This window comes from Protopterus annectens, chromosome 16.part0, assembly GCF_019279795.1.
Source record: "Protopterus annectens isolate FY-2018-M chromosome 16.part0, PAN1.0, whole genome shotgun sequence".
In the NCBI taxonomy this organism is placed as follows: domain Eukaryota; kingdom Metazoa; phylum Chordata; order Ceratodontiformes; family Protopteridae; genus Protopterus; species Protopterus annectens.
Window position 1 is genome coordinate 660,591,396 of NC_056750.1, and position 21,766 is coordinate 660,613,161.

Sequence of the window (21,766 nt, forward strand, 5' to 3'; positions counted from 1 at the left end):
TCAGATTACTGCACCGTCTGTTTTATTTGTTCAGTTATGTTAGAGCAATAGGAATACATATCACAATCCCTTTATTTATACTTGCTCATACCAGTGCAATGCATGGATTTTACTTAATTTGTTTTCACATGCTGTGTAGGAATAATTAATTGGTTACCTCTGAGTATGCCTGGAAAAAAGGAAAAAATGCTCATCTCTATATAGAAATACGGTCTAGTAAATGAATGTAATGAGATAGCATTACCTAACTTCTCAGGGAAACAGATAATCAATTAATCAACTGATCATCTAGACCTTTCAACAGTCTTTCTTTTTTCAGCCAATGCACACATGGTGGTACTCAAATCGACTACATGTATGGATTCACTCCTGTTAGTCTATTTGAGTTTAAACCAACCTCTGTTTTGTTGAAGCACTCTGATTTACAAAATATGCAGTCAACAGCTGTGCACAACTGACACTTCCCTGGGTTGGGAATATGCCTTTTCCCCAGGGACTGTGCAATCTGAGTTGGAATAAATAGTAAGTAGAGGGTGTGTGTGTGTGTGTGTGTGTGTGTGTGTGTGTGTGTGTTTTTTTTTTTTTGGCATGGTCCAGGGTTATTCCTTGGAGCATGTTGATGCTAACATGTTAATGTTAGTGTCATTAACATTTAATCCATTTGAGCTACTTCACTTTCTTCCATATATTATATATACACATACAAATATATACATACAGATTTACACACACACAGACACACACACAGACACACACAGACACGCACAGAGAGCTGTAAATGTTTCTCACAAGTGCTTAGTTAGTTGATATAGGGATAGTTGTATTAACAATTTCTGTTTTACCTCTGTGTTAATGGGATTGGTAGTGTTCAAAGAAGGGGTCAGAGGTCTCAGCGGTGCTGTGTTTGAGTAGTAGATTAGTACAATGCAGGGTGCGTGTGTTAATGTATATAAACATATTTTGCATTTATCCTTGCCTATTTTGGCTGGATTTTGACTGAAAAGGGTCAAGGAAGGACTAAGTTCACTGCACAGAGTTAAGAATACAGTTTACGAGTCTCCTAGTTTAGAATACGAGTCCTCTAGTTTGTCCCTTACTTCCATAGGTGTTCTGCTCCATCTCGCTACTGACACTACCCGACCACTGTTGTGGTGAGCTGGGCTGAGACAGCTCTCGCTGTAGATCCCTGTGCCTCAGAGTACTCTCCCTCAAGGGGATGTGTTCAGATGATCCAGGCATGCTAAGCAGCTTCTCCTCTGATTGTACTGTCTGGGGATTCTTCCTCATGGATGGCTGAAATTCTGAGAGTCTTGAACTCTTTACTAGCCTCTCACCTAGGCTTGAGCACCTGTAAAACATAAAACACACATCAGTCTGTACTCAAATTTATTTTCCTGTACAATCAGTCATTTAAACAGTGAAACAACTCTGTTACTCAGGTAAGAGACAAAGCATAGTAGTAGAACCTACACAAGTTGCACCACAGATGGGAAAAAACTCTCCTTTTCACAATTGTGTATATCCCTATGGACAATCCCCAGAAACTGAGAACCTTTCAGATTTCATTTTACTGCAGCTTAGTAGCACTCACTGTCCAAGTTTACTATTTTTCTTTCTCCAAGTTTACTATTTTTCCTGACGTCTCAATCACTTTAGGATGTTTAGATATGTGGCAGGATATCCAAAATGTGTACCATAACTGCATTTTCCAAGCTAGCCCCTATGATGTAGCGTGATGAAACCATGACTGTTATCCATGACTTCCATTTCTTTATTCTTCACTGTCTGCTTACAATTGGTCCCCTGATATCTACTGCTCATTTTGCTCCTTTCTGGGTAAGATCCATTCTTATTCTATATCCATGAGAGGGGAGAGCAGACAGCAGAGCCATTATTCTGACAGCCACCAGGGCATTCCTTGCTTTCTGTCTACTTTGCCCTGGTGGATAACATGAGTACTTGTGACACCACAGAAGGCCTATCAACCTACACACTCCTCTGATGTGTGAATGCTTCCACACATGCTGCAAAGGGCTACAATTCCTGGCTTGGCTGGAGCAAGCTCACATCCCTGGTCACAGTCCTATTTTGTTGCCTGCAGGCTACTGACTGAATGGTGGCAACTGGCTCACCAGAACTGCCAATTTTACCCTTCACCCTATGGATGAATTTCAATTTCACACTATGGCTTGACCAGTATTGGTCACTCGCTGCCATCCTCTCCCCCTGCCTGGTTCAATATCCAAGCTGCTTGCTGAACTCAGTGTGGGTCATGGTCTGATATTCATCCTTCTTTGCCTCACAACTTGCATTCTTATAACACCCTCTCCATATTTCAGCAACAAGTTTGGGCAATAAGGAACCTGTTGTGGGTTGAATGGGAGAGAACAAGAAAAATAAATGCTGGCTCACCCATCCTGCTGGTGAAGGTGGGCTTTTGCTTGGATTCAGCCCCCGACTGGGAACTAGCTCAGGTAGAGAGAATTGAGGGAAAGTGAAGATGCACTGCCTATGTTGGAGGACTGTGCATGGTGGCACACACAAATATATACATGCATTCAATCAAAACATACAGTGTGCATAGTAAAAGATAGGCAAGAGAGGAAAAACTCTTCCCCTGTTATCAGTAAGGCGATGCACCAGGATGTACTTATTTCCTCTTCACTTTCCTGTTGACATTATGAGAACACAATGGGATTAGGCAAATGGTGGTGGTGATGGCGGGGCTGGGGCTTGGCACCAAAACAGATGTACAAAAAATGCATCTTGTACTAGATTGCATGACCTACTGAAAATGCTGACATACCTGGATGGAGTAGGTTGGTGCTCTGGTGTTTGAGCTGCAGGAGTAAACCGACTGCTCTCTGAACCTATAAAGCCACTGTCAGTTTCTGGTGATACAATACGCTCCTGGAAACAAATATAAATAAATCAATAAACATATATTGTTATTTTCTTCCTCGTTAATTTAGATTATTTTCATTCTTTTCTACCTAAAAAATATTTTCTAATATTGTGTTAAGTTTTCCATTTACAACCTACCACCTTTTTAATCTCCTCACTTCTTGTTCATATTTTATATATTTCGTATACTTTTTTTAATCTGTGATTGAACTTTCTTCCGTGTCTTAGATTAATTATCATTTTTAAGGCAGTACAAGAAAAGGCAGTATTTTTTTTTCATTTGCCACTTAAGGTAGATCACATGCTGGGAAAATGAAGGACAATGAAATTGCAAATAGTGGACATAAACTTACTCCTGTCCCTACCACATATATTCTACGGCTGAAGTTAATACTATAATGTTAAACACTGCAATACCAAGAATACAAACTTTAATGATCTGGTTTCAACTTACTTTTCTATAGTTTGACCATTTATGACTCCCTAAAAATTCTAAATGGTACAGCAATTATAAATGTCTTTTTTCAGCATGTGTCAATCCAGCAAATTGCTTTCACCAAACACTTTTGGAAGTACAGCATTAACTGACGGTGTTGCAGGTTCATACACTTTACATACTGTGCCCTTGTGCTCTCTTCCCATGCACTGTACATATTGTGTCCTTGTACTTTCTTCCTATGCTCTCTACACGCTGTGCTCTTATACCGCCTTCTCATGCACGCTTCCCATGCAGTCTGCTTGCTGTGCTCTTGTACTCTCTTTTGATGCACTCTGCCTGCTGTGCCCCTTGTACGGTCTCCATGCACTCTGGCTGCAGTGTCCTTGTGCTCTCTTACCACGCACCCTGCCTGCTGTGCCCTGGTATTCTCTTCCCACACGCACTGCCTGCTGTGTCCTGATGCTCTCTTCCCAAGCACTCTGCCTGCTATGCCCTGGTACTCTCTTCCCACGCACTCTGCCTGCTGTGTCCTGGTACTCTCTTCCCACACACTCTGCCTGCTGTGTCCTGGTACTCTCTTCCCATGCACTCTGCCTGCTGTGTCCTGGAACTCTCTTCCCACGCACTCTGCCTGCTGTGTCTTGGTACTCTCTTCCCATGCACTCTGCCTGCTGTGTCCTGGTACTCCCCTCCCACACACTCTGCCTGATGTCCCTTGGACTCCCTCCCACACACACTGCCTGTGTCCTGGTACTCTCTTCCCATGTAGTCTACATGCTTTGTCCTTGTACTATTTTCTCAAGACATTACAAGGGCAAAGTACACAGAGTGCTTAAATACTATAACCTAGGTTGCACAAATTTGGGGAAAATTAAAAATTGCTGTACTTTTGAAATCATCTGAGAGCACTGAAAAGTAAGTAAGCTAAAAAAAACTTTTTGGATACCAATATGCCTGTTTTGCAGCATTTTCTAAAAAGTCATGGATACAAAAATCCACCACGAGACAGGTTAATAAGCTATGTAGACGGTACACCTAACATTTAAGATATCCCCTCATTCACTCATTACTTTAACATAATTCATTTAAAACCAATGAAAACATACCTAGAAAATAATACTGTGAGCCACCTCAAAGGGAAAAAGTGATAAAATGGAACACGTTTCAATATTACCCATCATGCTAAAGGTGGTGCCAATATACAGAGACTTGAATATGCTACTATTATACAGAACAAGCAGAAAAAAAAATCCAGAGCATACAAAAAAAGAGTTAAGCAGATGGTACTGATATTACACACTAATCAATGGTCTCCATTTTAAGGCAAATATCATTAGCTATGACCATTCAAGTAAACCAGAGGCTTCATTGAAGGAAAAACTCAAATGACTGGTCTTGTTATCAAATTAGCTTCACTGGTTTATCTAAAAAACAGATTTTATCTTGTTATTGGGTTTGTCTGATGTTTTTAGGAATGGCATTCCAAACAGCCAGGACCTGAATTTGGGAAGGCTTTTTTTCAGTTGTAGCCAGTTTGTTATGGGGAGGGAGTTATCCTTAGAAAGGCTGAGCTTCAGATCCTCTTAAAGAGTAAGTTTGTTCTCCTTCAAATAATCTACTTGTAAATGGCGGATACTAGATTTGTAGAGAAGGCACTTAAGAGTATTGACACAGTGGTTCTCATTATTGTTGAACAAATGAATAAATCTGAGCAGTTTAATTTGTTTTCAGTTTGGAGTAGAGCATAATTTGGGAAGAGGTTATGGAAATGATTGGACAGGGCATATTCTGTCCTGGGCAACAATACATTAGAATCCAGAGAAACTGTGATAGTCAATGTCATTTTATGAGAAACCTTTAAGCTAACCATTTTATGAGAAATCTTAAAGTCAAATATATACCTTGGTGACTATAACTTCTGCATAGACAATGAAGGAAATATTAGGGTCATGTGCAATTACACAGTAAGGAAGACCAAGTGGGACCACAGATCAGTGCCTCTTTGCCAGATCTGGTAACAATGCAGTAATCTACATAAATAAGACAATCCGTGTCAGGGAAATTCCAAGACAGGCCACTGATAAAAAGTGACAAAAAAGTGGGTTTCACACCAAAACCTTGAGGATTGCCATGGATTTAGAGTTTGTTACCTTTGGGTATTTTGACCCATTACCATAAATGTTATGCTGGATTTACTTCATTACAAAAGCCCCAGAGGATATTTTTGTACTAGAATGTAACGGTCCACTGTCTCAAAAGGTACATTATTTGAGGAAAGAGGACCAAGTAGTGGCGGAGATGCCAGGGTTTAGTTTGTGTCAGTGGCTAAAGGAATGGTTAGTAAATCTAAAACTATAAGAAATTAGGCAGCCTTTAAGCATGCTGTCAGCAATGTTTTAGTAGTGTGGATATACAACGATTTTACTGGTGACATGAGAAACACATTAGGCAAGTTAATGTGTTAAAAGGGATGATAATGTTGGCCCTGACCAGCTAAACAAGAGTTTGGCATGTACTCTATCATCTGGTTACAGGAAAGCAGAGGTATATATCGTCAGAAGTTATCCTGCTAGAAACATCCTAGGCAAAAAGATGATGCCTGGTGGATGGGAGATGGTCATTCATATTACAATATATAGCCTTTAGATAGTGTTTGTATTGCATGTGCTTAGGTCTGCTCTTTAGTCCTCCTCAGTTCCTTACTGTTGGCCTCTGCCATTCTTCCAGTAGCCAGTATATGGCTGACTTGTTATATGATGACCAAATTAACGCACAGAAGGTTTTCTGCTTTAGGCATTGAATGGAGGAACTTTTCCAAAAAGTTAAGTTATTATTTAAATCTGAATGTTGTGAGTGACAAACAAAAAGCAATGCCAAGCTCAGTGGTTAGGAAAATATAAGCACATTACATCACTGCATGCTGTCACTTGGGTTATGTACACAACCGTTTGCAGAAGATTGAGAAAAAATTCTGTATTAAAATGAAAGAGGCTGAACCTAGTCTGAGAGCCACTAAAGAAGGTTCTCCAAAGTTAAATCATATTTGTTTAATTTATAACCCCTATGCCTTAACTGCATATTTATTTTACATTAATGACTCATTGTAGATCCATGCAGTGCTTCATATATGTCACTTGCCAGTGTTTTGTTCATAACCTTAAGAAAATTCATACTAATGCAAAATCTGTTTTTGTATCAACTTTCTAAGTTTGCAACAACAATATTTAAAAATCATCCCTATTTTGACCCTTTGTTCTTCCATTTTTTTCATGGCTTTTGTAGATCAGTCTGTGTGTATATACCTTTAAGAAGCTATCCAAGGGCTTGCACAAGTGTATAAATACTGAGCATGTGCAAATGTGACTGCCATTTTGTAGTTAGCTGTTGAGATGTAAGCATGTATGTCTGTAAAGGTCTGTTAACTAGTGTGTTCATATTTAATGATACTGCTATCCCATCCTGATGTTTTTCTATGTATTTAAAGCATCGAAACAAAACCCCAAGCCTTCTTGTCATATGTATTAGAGACAAACGAGCAACATGGTGTCAGAAGATGCATATCTAAAGGATATGGAGTCAGAAGTGGCATATCCAAAGGGCATGAAGTTAGAGGTGGCATGGCTAAAATGACCAAAGCACTTGCTTAGAGCTGGTGGAATACAGATGAGCGGATCATCCCTAAAATGTACAAACTCTGCAAAACAGGTCAGAAATGAATTTCAAATATTAAAAAATTTGCTCAGCACCATTACTTTTTCACGTAATATGAAACGAGACATACAGAATGTTCTAAATAATATTCACATAAATAGATATGTATGATAATGATAAAAATATTCAAATTACTACAGAAAATGTTTGAAATAAAGTCCAAATTGCATACAATGAATAAAATAAGGAAAAACGACTGCATTTTCGCAAAGCATATATTTTTCATATTAAGCAAAGATATCGGAGTTATAAAGTGCTTGCATCTTTATGCAATGTTACAGTAAAGTTATTTCATAAAAGCACAGCCATTACAGGGTATAGTTAGCAAAGTATAGTATTTAGAAGAGTTTATTGTGCATTTGAATGTTATTACAAGCTCACAGAATAGTTTGTACATAATTACAAGGGCCATATTTTCAGTGTGTGTGTGTATACTTTGTGGGCAAGGCAGATAGAGTTCGAAAACCCAGTGCACTTGTGTTTGACATTGATATTGCTGAGAACTGGAGTGAGCAAGAGTATATTTTCGTACAGGCTGCATTTTCTGATAAAGACGACCATACAAAGGCATTTATTCGGCTTAATTTAGCTGGGTTAGAAGGCATAGAAAGGGAACGTTCATTTGTGTAAGCACCTGCTATCTACGCAGGAGAGGGGGGAAAAGTACAGTTTTGTACCTACCATAAATGTAGATGTTCGAGGATCCACATTGCTGCAGTCCTAACTATTGGGGGTAGTCCGCTGTCCAGTCGGCCCGAATACCAAAGTATATGGCTGACGTCGGTCAGGGCGCATTAGACTGACGTCAGTACGTCAGGGTACTAATGCGCATGACCGACGTCATATCCTCAGTCTTTTCTTGCCCCAGATGTCAGAAGACCCTAAAAAGACAAGGCCCAATATACCTGCACCAACAATATGTACAATATATACAAAATAATCAGCATATAACCTCACCTACACAACCACCCCTAAACACAGAGGGGAAGGAGGGAGGGTAAATTGGACTGCAGCAATGTGGATCCTCGAACATCTACATTTATGGTAGGTACAAAACTGTACTATGTTCTTCATTCCACATTGCTGCAGTCCTAACTATTGGGTAGAATCCCAAAGCAGAGGTAAGGGAGGCTGGCAAATCATAAAGAAGCAGGAGCTGACAACATGCCTTGCAAAATAGCTGTGGCAAAACCAGCCCTAGACTTAGAGTAGAGAGGAAGGTGATAATGCTTAGAGAAAGTATGCACTGAACTCCAAGTAGCTGCCTCCAAAATATCCTTAGTTGCCACCCCTTAGAAATGCTGTTGAAGTGGCAGTAGCCCTAGTGGAATGAGGCCTAATCCCAGCTGGAATCTCCTTGCCATGATGGGAATAACAAAATGCAATGCAAAACCCAATCCACCTAGAAATAGTTTGTTTTGACACAGGCTTGCCCTGCGAACTCAAAGCAAAAGAAACAAACAACTGCTGAGACTGCCTAAAATCCTTAGTCCTGCTTAAATAATAACGCAATTGCCTGTGTACATCTAAAGTGTGCAAAATCTTTTCCCCTTTATTTTGGGGGTCTGCATAAAAAGTAGGCAAATGAATAGTTTGGTTTAAAGCCACACTAGAAACCACTTTAGGCATAAAGGAAGGATTAGTGCGTAATGATACCCTATCCTTATGGAAAATCAAAAGGGCTCTACTGCCATAAGGGCCTGCAACTCAGACACCCTTCTTGCAGAAGTAATAGCCAACAGAAAAGCAGTCTTCCATGACAAGTATTTCAATTCAGCAGTAGCCGCAGGCTCAAAAGGTTGTAGAGTAAGTTTTCCAACACAAAATTGAGATCCCAAGCAGGAGTAGGAGCTCTCGTGGGGTCTTATATTCTTTGCCCCTCTAAGAAACTGCTTGAACAAAGGATGCGAAAACAATGGTGGGTCACAATCATAGTGAGCTGAAATTGCTGCAGCATGAATCTTAATGGAAGTGAAGGACAAACCTTTGTCCAATAACTCAGTAAGATATTGAAGAGCCACACTCAAATTAGGCTCAGAAATCTCCAAATTCTTTGCTGTACTCCAAAATAAAAATCTCTTCCATTTTTCTGCGTACACGTTCCTTGTACTAGGTCTTCTAGCTTCCATAATCACATTTAAAACTTGTTGAGGAAGTTGAGACCTGCTGTGTTTCAACACAGAATATGCCAGGCTGTTAGATGAAGAGAGTGAAGCTTGACATTGAGCAGATGACCGTCCTTCTGAGATAACAGATGTGGAATCAAAGGTAAAGGCCATGGAGGCTTCCTTACCAGACTCCTTAGTAGTGGGTACCAGTGTTGCCGAGGCCAATCTGGAGCTATTAAAATCATCCTTGGCTTGTCTTGTCTGACCTTTAAGAGCACCTTTGGAAGAAGAGGCAGAGGTGGAAAGGCATACACATGAAGATTTTTCCAACTGAAAGAAAGAGCATCCACTTTCCAAGCCGTGTGATGAAACCCATTTGTGCAAAACTTTGGCAGCTGGTGGTTTAGTGGAGAAGCGAACAGATCTATGTCTGGAGTTCCCCATGACACTGTCAATGTCTGAAATACATGAAGATCCAGTTTCCACTCGTGGGGATCCATGATTTGTCTGCTTAACACATCTGCTAAGGAGTTCTGTGCTCCCGGCAGAAACCTTGCCTGAAGAGTTAGTTGCAAGCTGAGCGCAGTCTCCCATAAAATCATTGCTTGCCTGCATAGAGGATAAGAATGTGTTCCCCTTGTTTGTTGATGTACCACATGACAGTTGTGTTGTCTGTTAGAATCAACACCTGCCCTGGAAGAAGTAACTCCTTGAAAGCCATTAATGCAAACTGGACTGCTAACATCTCCTTCATGTTGATATGTAGATGCTGTAGTCTGGCAGGCCACTTGTCTTGTATCCACTTTCCATTTAGATGAGCTCCCCAAGCAATGTCTGAGGCATCTGTCGTTAAAATCTGACTCGCCTCTGGCCGGGTCACAGAGAGTCCCTTGTTTAGGTGACATTCCTGAGCCCACCACAAAAATTCTTTTTGAAGGCAAGGTATTATTTGAATGACAGTGTCCAAATCCTGGCAGTGCTATGTCCATACATTTTTGAGATACCATTGCAGCTTCCTCATATGCAGTTTGGCATTGGGAAGCACCAGAATACAAGATGCCATGAACCCTAATGCTTGAAGGACTGTCCTTGCAGTCAGCACGGACTGATGAGATAGTTGATGGAAGTAAAGTGATAGACTCTTTTGTTTGTCCGGGGTTAAAAAGGCCATCTGGGCTGCTGTATTCAGTCTCACACCCAGAAAGCACATGTCTTGAGAGGGTACTAGACTGGACTTTATTTCGTTCACAGAATACCCTAGGCATCTTAGCACTGCTATAACATATTCCAGATGCTGTAGAAGGTCTTCCTTTTCTTGAGCCAGAATCAGGCAGTCGTCCAAGTAAGGATAGATTTGAATTCCTTTTAGCCAGTAAGCTATCACTGGAGCCAGAACCTTTGTGAATACTCTGGGCAGTAGATAAGCCAAAGGGCAATGCAGAGAACTGATAATGAGAATTTCCAGCTCGGCGCAGATACTTCCTGCAACTTAGTCTTATAGGCACATGAAGGTAAGCTTCCTTGAGATCTAAAGTTACCATCCAGTGATCTTTGCCCAGCAGAGGTAAAAGCTGTTGTAACGTCAACATCTTGAACTTGGGAATGTCCAGATAAGTGTTGAGGATAGATAAATCCAAAATTGGTCTCCACGTGTTCCCCTTCTTTGGTACTAGGAACAGGCGAGAATAAAATCCTAGGCCCCTTTCTGATACAGGGACTGGCTGAATGGCCCCTATTTGGAGTAACAGAGAAATTTGCTCGTGAGCCTCTTTCCTTTGTGGAGGAGGAACGTCTGGCATGCCTTTGAAAGGGGCAATGTATGGAAATAAAACCTGTAACCGTGGTGAATGATATCCAACACCCATCTGTCTTGAGTAATTAAATCCCAGTTTTCTTTGAAAAGAGACAGTCTTCCTCCCAAAGGAGCTGCCAGACGAGAATCTACTGGCAGCTGAAAAGGCAGGTCATTGGGTCTGTTTACGAAAGGACTGACCCCTGCCCTCACCAGAAGTCTGAGCAGGTGAACTCCCTGTTCTAGGCCTAAAAGAACCTTGAGCTCTGCCCCTACCACGTCTAGACCTACCCCTAGACTGGGAATCATAAGCAGGATATGTCCATCCCTTAGTAGGCCAATTTCTACTAAACTTTGGTGGCTGCACCTGCAAAAAATCTTTAACAGTTTGCATAGACTTAGCTTTGTCCTCCATTTTCTTTAAAACTGCTTCCACAGGCGAACCAAACAACACATCAGACTGTAAAGGAGCATCCAAAATCCTTGTCTTAACATGCTCAGCTAAATTCTGATCCCTCAACCAGGCATGCCTGCGAAGAACAGAACTAGTGGCAGCCACCCTCGAGGAGGCCTGTACAGCATCAAAACCACATTGCAAAGAATGCTTACCCACTTGTTCAGACACATGAACTAAATCCAGCAACTCTTTACACTCAATACCTTCCGCCAAAGCATCCACCTTAGATTTCAATTGTGAAAGGAGATAATTTTGATATTTTAGCATGTGAAACTGACAATTCAACGCCCTCATGGCTAAAGTGGAAGAAGTATACACTTTCTTTCCCCATCTATCCAAAGCCCTTGCCTCTTTATCAGTGGGAACAGGGTTTTTAACAACAGAGGCCTTAACACCTTTAGGTCCCTGAGAAACAGTTTCGGGTCTGCCCTAGGACTCTTAAAAGATACTTATGAGCTTCAGGCACCCTATAGTACCTATCAGGTTTAACAGGAGCAGGAGGCAAAGAATCAGGGTTCAGGAAGCCTCTGCAAAAACATCTTCCACCACATTCAACACAGGAGGTATAGCTAAGGGCCTATGCTGGGGTAAAACAAGAATTCCCTAAGCCTTTTCCTGGAATCAGAGTAATCTTGGCCTTCCCATTTAAAGTGCTCCCTCATGGAATGCAGAGTCTCTGAAAATGAGAAATCCTCAGGAGGAGAAGCTGTAGGAGTGGAATCATCCACATCAGAATCAGAATAAGGAGGATACTCCTGCAAGTCTTCCCATGAAGACTCAGAAGCCTCTGAACACTGTTCAAAACTCTCAAACTCAGGTTCCACCCTAGGTCTCTTATCAGGAGTGGGCATAGAACCTCTAATCAGAGTAATCAAATCTTCTGCCATTTTAAGCATATGTTTCTTAGGCACAGAACCTGAAGTGCTAGGAGAAGCCCCCACTGAAGCTAAACTTGGCCTACCTCTCAAAGAAGTTTTGGAAACAGAAGGAGAGGCTCTAACTACCTTGGGAAGAGAGGGAAGAACAGTTACCTGAGAAGCCCCTCAGCCTGGCCTACCTCCTGAGAAGGCACATCCTGCAACAGTAAAGTCTCTGCCTGAGACTCCAAAGAAACTCCTGGCAAAACCTCTGGCTCCACTGAGCCTTCTAAAGAACCGGCGTCTGGGACTGCGGTTCATCAACCCTAGGCTTGCTGTTTTGTCCTTGCGCTTTTGGACGAAGCGGGCGTCGGAGTATCCGACGGCATTTTATAATTACAACGCTTCCCAAACACTAACCTGGCACAGTCTAACCTTCTCTTAATAGTGCGTTTGTTAAATCTAGCACAAGAGCGGCATCCAACAACGTCGTGCTCAGGCCCTAAACAAGGTATACACAAGGTATGGTAATCCCTATGAGGTATCTGTTTCCCACAAGAAATACAGTTATTCACTTTTTCTGACATCCGGTTAAATACTGAGGCAAGAAAAAACCAAAATGTTCTAGCGGGTACTTAGCCAACTTTGATTCGGTCTGAAACTCCGACTTCAGAAAATTTCAGAACGCCAACCTGCACTCGCAAAACTGCTTCTGCATCGGACCATGCGGCAAAAAAGACTGAGGATATGGCGTCGGTCATGCGCATTAGTACCCTGACGTACTGACGTCAGTCTAATGCGCCCTGACCGACGTCAGCCATATACTTTGGTATTCGGGCCGACTGGACAGCGGACTACCCCCAATAGTTAGGACTGCAGCAATGTGGAATGAAGAACATCAGTTATATTGTACAGGCAGAGTCAAGGGATGACCCAGAGTGTTTAAAACAAATTCAGAGAAATGTGTAACCCCCAGACAAATGTTAGAATGGAAAGGCACTGATTTTATACAAAGGATCAAAAGCCTGGTGAAACTTTTGCAGCATATGTAACTGACCTGAGAAATAAAGTGAAAATGTGCAGATTTGGTGATTTAAGAGTTGAGCTGATAAAGGACAGACTTGTGTGCGGTATTAAAAATCATGCTGTGAGAAAGCTTTTGCTTTGTGACAGTGATTTAACTTTGAATAAGGCCAATGAGATTTGTCAGATATACGAGCTCATAGAAAAGTATACAAATATGCTTACAAATGAGAACATCTCTAGAAAGCACAGTGATAAAGGTCATGTCAATAGTATGCAACAAGTAGTTAAAAGAAACAGGAGTAGGGTCGCAGGACACTACGTGAATGGTGTGTCAAGTGCTTTATTAAACAGTTAATGCAGTAGATTTAAGGACAAAGAATAAAGTATTTTGTACTCTCCGGACAAATGGCAAACCCATAAAGCTCAAAGTTGACACAGGTTCCAAGTCTGATGTTATAAAGGCAGAAATATTTGTGAGCATGTGTAACGGTGAGAGACTTGACTTGGCAAGGTGTGCGAAGCTCATTGCTTATGGACATGAAGTTCAGACTCGAGGCACAGTAGTGCTTTCATGTCGTTCTGCTGGAAGAAGCTACGGCTTGTTATTTTATGTGGTCAAAAGGACATCCAGTCATTATTAGGGCTCAGAGACAGTTTGAAAATGGGACTGCTTTCATTTAATAAGGAAGTCCACCAAGTTAGCTTAAAAGACCACTATAATTTCGCCCAGTACATTTTTTCTACCTATGCTGATCTTTTCGAAGACAAACTAGGCAAACTTCCAGCGTACTCCATGTAGTTAGACCCAGGGATCAGTCCAGTTAACAAGCCAATAGTGCAAAAGATTTGCTGAAGACTGGGGCTTTATTCATGTCACAACTAGCCCTGAGTACCTGCAGCCAAATAGTTTGGCAGAACTTGCAGTTCAAAGTGCGAAACAGTTACTAGAGAAATCAAAATGAGATAATAGTGATGGTTTCCTGAATCTCTTGAATTTCAGAAATATTCCTTGTGATAAACATCTTGGTTCATCTACTCACAAACTTCTGTTGATACAAACCAGAACCACATTACCAATCCGTAGTTAATTGTTGGTATCACGTGTCAAGCACAACAAGTCAGTGAAACCAATGTGTTGAGGACACATTTAACCCAGAAGTCCTACTATGATAAAGCCAGCAAACCACTCAATCCATTACGAGAAGGAGAAGTTTTAAGGATGCAAATGTCCAAAGGTTATGATCGAATTATTGTGAAGAATATTTGTCCACAGCAGGTATCATACATTGTGGAATCACAAGGAGCAGTCTTTAGTCAAAATCGGAAACATTTGAGACCAGTGTCCAAGACTACATCACAGCACATAGCCTGGGAGAAAGACCATCTCAGAGTGAGTTGTCCAGTGTTCCAATTCCTGAGGAAGTTCCAGAGGATATTCCCATTCCTGTGATGATTCCAGAAGTTCCTGATATGAGTTGTGCACCGCAGTCTGTCCCCGTTGCTAAATTTGGTCCAGAATGTTATGTTATGAGATATGGTCGCATCTCTAAACCCAGTAACAGATATGAAGAAACTTGGACATGAGCACTGTGTTTTGTTTCTAATGTATATTATAATGCATGTTTGACTCTAGTATTTGTTTTTACAAAGGGCAATATTTTTAAGAGGGAGGATGTAGAAAAATGTGTGTTTATGTACCTATAAGAATCTATGCAAGGGCTTTCACAAGTGAATAAGTACTGAGCATGTGCAAGTCTGACTGCCATTTTGTAGTTAGCTGTTGAGATGTAAGCATGTATGTATGTAAGGTCTGTCTGTTAACTAGTTTGTTCATATTTAATGATGCTGCTATCCATCCTGATGTATTTCTATGTATTAAAGCATCTAAAAGAAACCCCAAGCCTTTTTGTCATATGTATTAGAGATGAAAGAGCAACAGCTTTGTCCAGATTTCTTGCTCTAACAGGTTGAGATAAGACAGGAAGAATGGCCTGGTAATACATGGTGATGCAAAAATCTGAAACAAGCATCTGGATAGCAATGACCAGAAAAAGAATGGTGCATAACGGAGTCAAAGCAGGAACAATAACAGGGTTTCTCATATCAGATAAAGTTTTAAGGTATGAGTACGGTGTGACAACCCAACAAAGAAAGTAGAGAAACTATATGAACAGAAATAGGCATTAATAAAAGAAAATAACATATTATCCCTTCCATTTAGATGGCAGCCAAGGCCCATTCTGAAGTACTGCGTAATGCTCTTAAGACTTATTTTTTTGCCAGGACACAGCAACAGAAACAATATGTGGTATTCACCAGAAGTTACGTAAAGACAATAAAGTTTAACATGACTATTCTGGGAGGAGAGAGGCAGACAGGACCACTACAATTTCATTAGAACATCAAATCCTAGCAGATACAGCCTTTCAGAAAAGACAAGAGGAGGGCATGATCTAAAGGTACAAGGTGGAAGGTTCAAGGGACGTATGAGGATATTTTTGTTAAGGATTGAAACAGCTCACCTGCGAGGCAGTAACATCAAAAACAGTAACAGAATTCATCAATGCATGGGACAAACACAAGACACGTGTTAAGTAGCGTGCAAGAAAAAAAATCATGGAGGACATGCAGCTTATCCAAATGTTGAGAGATGGGCAGTGGCAGGTCTCATGCATTATCTGACATCGTAATCTATTTTTATAAGTTTAAGACATTTTTTTTAAATTTTAGAGGTCATTCTTTGAGTTGTTCCATAGCAATCTGTGTGTTTGAGTGCTATAAACAGAGACAAATTCCTATTTGCACAGATATACGTGATAGATAAGACCTGAAGAGCTGTCACACAGTGGCACCTGAATGACCTTAAGGGGAAAGCTATGGAAAGTTTGAGATCATGGCAAATTACTGACAAACTACATTAAGACGCAGTACCACTACAGAAAACTAAGTCATAAGAAGAGAACACCTACAACTCCTCACAAGAATAGTTATGAATGTAACTGTTAAGCTTAGCATGATACAAAGTTTAGAAGGAAAGACTAGGACATAGCGATATGCATCAGAAACCGTGAAGATATCTAAAACACAAGGAAGTAATAGTACTAAAACTCTAACGTAATGCACCCTGATATTTAGAAGAAAACAGGAGCGCTCACTAGAATTAACAAAAACGTAGGAAAAGGAAGAAAGTTAGAGATAAATACACATCTGACATTTCCATCTTAAGCTTCTGATTAAGGTGAACATTTTGAATGTTTGACACTTTTCTTGCTACAGTTTTTTTTTTTTTTTTACGCTAGAGTCTGATGACCATCTGATCAGTCACTATGATTATGCTTGTTCATTTTGTAATTGGAGTTTTGCAGTAAGCATAAGCCCTACTTTCATCTGCATTTGTGCAAACACCCATGAGGTAGCCATGCAAGCTGCGCAGGAAGGGTGCGTCAGCTGTTCATGAAAGTGGCACAACTAGTGAATATCTGCCATCTCTGCAAGCCACTTCACACCAGCAAATCCCAAGTCTCCAATGGATATAGACTACAGGATCCAAATCCTGAGACAATGTCCCACTCTCACCCCCACCACCCTTTGCTAAGAAGAGAGTCTCCATCACTCTTGACCCTCCCTGCATCCCCGTCTTCTCCCTGCCAGATTTCTCCAGCATTTAGGCTTTTAGTCAAACATAAGCTGCCTCGATTGTAGTTAGGGCTGCAACAATCTAATCCATGGGGCAAGCTCACACTTAAATGTAGGGTGATGCAGAAAGAACCTCTACATAACATCACAGCCTGAATGTACAAAGCTGTCCAGCTAGTCTCTGTAGTGTTACATCTGATTGTGTGTGCATTATTCTTTTGTTAATTAATACAAATGGCAATTAAAGAAAGCATCTAACCTCTAGAGGTACAGATTTTTCCCTTCTGAATGGTTTGTTCTGTGATGGTTCTGAAGCCACAGTGCTCACACTGTTGTTGCGAGATGCATCCCCCAGGAGTTTCGGTTGGAAGGGCTTGGACTCTACAGAAACATGTTGTAGTCTCGGCTTTTGTATTTCCGGCTGAATTTGCTGCCTTTGAGATGATGTGTCATTGGGTTCCACAAATGTCTTTCTAGTGTCCCGTAAGAGGACATCTTTTGTTTCCATTGGCTCACTATAGAAAAGAAATAAGGCCAAGGCAAAAACAACAAATAAAATTAAGCCAAGTTTAATCCATTCACCTATACAACGTATTTTCTGACCTAAATTAGGGTAACAAAATAAAACCAATAAATAAGATCATGCATAGGAAGATGTGGGTCCAGTGAGGTATCAAGAAACACCTACCATCAAACTGATTACTAATCTAATAAAACACAATTTCCAGGGTCACTGCTGCAGCCATATGTCTTGGCAGTTTAGTGCTGAAGTTCTAATTTTGGATAAAAACTTTTATTTTATCTTTTAAAAATTATAAAACACGATTGGGTGAAACCATATGAAAAACTGTGGGTAACTGGCCAAATGCATATCAGTGGGAAAAATATATCTGCCAATGTTTTCAGCTTTGCCCATCCCTGAACCCTCCTGTCCCCACCCCCTTAGTTATACAAATGGTTCATAGGTAGGTACTAGACTACCTGCCTGAAGGCATTTATAAGCCTAGCCAGAATGTGTTGGCTTTCGCCGCCCCCTTAGATTAGTTCCCTGTGCCTCTGTCCAGCAGATCCCACTGAAGTGATCCCCGGGGTAAACTTTCTGTTTTCCATCCACTCATCAAGGTTTCTCTTGAGTGTTAGCGAGGAGCTCTGCCTAATGTAGACTGGAATCTTGTTCCAAAGCATGGAAGTCTCTGTGACACGAATCTATCACTCCAGCATGTCCTATTTATTGTTGTGGTGAGGTTTAGATCCCTAGAGCGTGTGGCTTGAGAGGATAAGGTTTTCTTTAGGTGGAATATGTCCATCAATTCTGGGTTGGACATGGCCTTGTATGTCAGGCAGAGATCACCTTTGAGTAGTTGGTATGCAACCGAATACAGCTGGAGTTTCTTAAGTCGAGCTGCATAGGGCATCCGTTTGAAGCCAGTGATCCTCTTGGTGAGGTACTTCTGTGGTCTTTCCAGCTGTTGCAGGTGTATTGTAAGGTACATCCCAAATGGGGCATTGTACTCTGTGATGGGTCTGATGAGTGATGAGTAGAGGGACACAATGGCCTCTTTCAATCTGGATGCTAACCCTTTTGTGATTAAGTGGGCCACATAGAAGGATTTTCTAACCACTTTGGCAATGTGATGATCAAAGGAGAGATTACCATCTAATTGGGTCCCCAGATCCCTTATTACGTCTTCCGTATTTAGGGGACTACCACCTATGTGGTAATTTGTGGGTACTTTGTTTCCAAAGGGGATGACTATGCACTTTTTGGCATTTAGCTTGAGGCCATGATTTTAACACCAGGTATTCGTCTCAGTGAGACCTGTTTGGAGGATGTCTGTGTCAGCCGGAGAGTCAATTATAGCCCCTAGTTTGCAGTCGTCTGCGAACTTGGTCAGCCATAGCCCTCCTGTGCTTACCTGTACCTCTGAGAAGTATATGCCAAACAGGAGGGGATCTAGGACTGAGCCCTGGGGAATGCCACTTGTAACCGGTTTAGAGTCGGACCTAGCTTCCACAACTCTCACCATCTGGGTTCTGTCCGTGAGCCAGCTGGCAACCCATCTTGTGATGTAGGGGTTTATGTTAAGGCTGGTGAGCTTGTCTATAATACCAGAATGGGAAATGGTGTTGAAAACCTTTGCAAGGTGTAGGTAGGCTGCATGTAACACCTTTCCCTTGTCTATAGCCTTGGTAACTGTCTCAAAGAAGTCCACCAGATTTAGGAGGCATGATCTGCCCTTAAAGACGAACTGGGTAGGGTCCAGTGTTTGGAGGTTTCCAATGTCTCTGTTAATGAGTTCCATGATGATGCGCTCTATAGGCTTGCAGACCAAGCTAGTCAGGCTTATAGGGCGATAGTCACCTTTGCAGAGCAGCATAACCATTGCTGTGCGCCACTCTATGGGTATGTAGCCTGTGGAGAGGTTGATTTTGAACAGTGTATTTAAGTGAGGGGTTAATCTTTGAGATCGTGTAGGACGCAGCCTGGGACACCGTCCAGTCCCACTGATGCTGTGTTTTTGGCTTTGGAGAGAGCTGTTTTAACCTGAGTGTCTGTGATTTCAGGGGCTCTACATTCTTCTGGTATGGTTATGGGCCCTTTTGGGGGTGAGAGGGGGGTGACGTTTGCACTGACCCTGCCTGCCAGGATGTTGGCGATAACAGTCGATTCAGTGTATTTTGTACACTTCTGCACTAACTGAGCAGATCTGAGCATTGCCATTTAGATTATTGACGCAGCTAAAGAATGCCTTGTGGTTATCTTTGGAGTCCTTGGCAATTTTTCTTTCAAAGCTCGCCTTGGATGGTTTTATGAGGGATCATAGTTTCTTGCTGATACTGATCAGGGATGTCTTCCCTTCTTGGGATTTTACTCTTTTCTGTACTAGTTTCCTCCTTCTATTGTATAGCTTGTTTATGGCAGGGGTCCACCAGACTGGTTTCCTTTTCTTGGAAGAGTGAGTCTTGGTTTTGCTTGGGATAGCACGATCCCATGCATTCTTGTAGGTACCCTTAGAATGCATTAGTAAAGGATTTTGCAGCTTGGACAGCGTTATCCTTTAGCATGGGGGCTTTGAAGCTTTCCACCTCAGTCTTAAGTAGCATGAACTTTGCTTTTGAAAAGTTTTTCATGGTGGTTTCCTTCTCTGGGGGTGGGGGCAGAATGTGGATATCCAAAGTGATTTGTTTACAGTCAGATCTAACCAGCGAGCGGTTGACCTCCGTGTGGAACACCGGTCACCCATGTTGGTGATGACCAGGTCCAATATGTTGTCACCTCTGATGGAAGTGTTGACCAGTTGATCCAGGGCATTTGAGTTTAAAAATTCTAGGAAATGTTGGGCAAGGGAGTTAGTACTTGAGTAGTTCTCCCAGTTAATGTTTGGGTAATTGAAATCACCAAATATTAGGGTGTTTGGTAGGACCTTTATGTTTCCCAGTGTTTCCAGAAATGCGGAATGAGGGTCCTGAGACATGGTGGGTGATCTGTAGCAAACTACAATTTGAATTGCAGTTTTGCATGTTAGTTGCACGTGGATGATCACTGAAGCATCATGCTATGCCACTAACCTGGAGGTGTGGGTATCCTTGAGGAATATGGATACGCCCCCGCCTTTTGTATTTCGGTCCAGGTTCTGTGGCCAACATGTATTGTATGAGTTGTAGCCTGGTAATGCTGAGGTGCTCTCTGGAGCCTTAAACCAGGTTTCTGTTACTGCACATATATCGATTTTGTCCACACTGAGGAGTGCCTCGAGTGCGTGCATTTTGAAGTTTAGACTTCCGGCATTGAGTAGCATCACCCTCGGTTTTTTGTTACTTGTGCTAATAGTGGTGGGCTTGTCTTTTGAGCCTTACCTAAAAAAGGCACTATGGGGGTGTCAAGAGCCTTGGCCAGTATTCGAAAGCCTAAGGGTGACATGTGCAAGCCATCTCTAGCAAAGCCAGCATGGTCAATTCCTATTATTTTGAGACTGACATTCAAACTAATTACCAAAATTCAAAAATATCAGAAAATAGTAAACTCCAAAACTTTCTACCAGACTGAACCCAGAAATAAGTGCTAAAATGGGTTCTGCAGGAAGGCAAGTCCAGTAATTAGTTATTGTGGACTTTTGATGCTGTGAGTTTTGAATGGTCAGTCTCAATATTACAGGAAATGACCTCTATGTCTTTGTGCAAGTGATACTGTACTTGTATAAACTACCTCTAACTTTTCACTACATTTGGGAAACAGGCTTCATCTCCGAGTTGCATCACAGAGATGAGCATATGAATTGCATCATTCCCAAACTGTATGTTATGTACTTGCATCTACTAATTATATAAACAGGCTGTGTCATCCAAAATAGGAAAATGGGTACTTACTAAATGTTGCAACTTCAAATATCAGAAAGTATAAACATTCTTAACACTTAAGCTTCTGGATAGTAAAAATAAAAAGAACTCACTAAAAAAACAAAAAAAAAAAAACACACCCACTGAAAAATCTTTAAAACAGCACTCCCATCTCCCCAGCTGGAGTGGCCTCAGTTACTTCATTAAATTCAGGGATATGGGGGAGGTTTTGACCATACAGTCCTCAGATGACCAATCCACACCAGTCAAACCAAAATATAGTCACTTTGCATGCATCTGTTCAGACACATGCAACAACTGAACACCCACAGAGATACCTTACTAAATGGATATAAGGCCTAAACAACATGCCTTATGGGCCAACTCAAAGCCTTGTCACTATACTTGGTATCCTACAGACTACTAAGAGGCAACCTGTGTCTGTCATACAAGGCATCCTCCAAACAGATACTGATGGATTTACTGCACATCAGGAAG

General features: G+C 41.4%; 1 protein-coding gene across 1 annotated transcript in view; it reads right to left on the reverse strand.

Moving 5' to 3' along the window:
- AKNA (AT-hook transcription factor) overlaps positions 1-21,766 on the reverse strand; it is an 865,316-nt gene that overhangs the window by 159,794 nt on the left and 683,756 nt on the right. The window contains exons 12-14 of the mRNA XM_044058163.1: positions 17,190-17,445; positions 2,807-2,910; positions 1,098-1,348 (exon numbers count right to left, since the gene is read on the reverse strand). Of these exons, the coding sequence (XP_043914098.1) occupies positions 1,098-1,348; positions 2,807-2,910; positions 17,190-17,445 (611 nt within the window). The remainder of the gene's footprint in view (positions 1-1,097; positions 1,349-2,806; positions 2,911-17,189; positions 17,446-21,766) is intronic.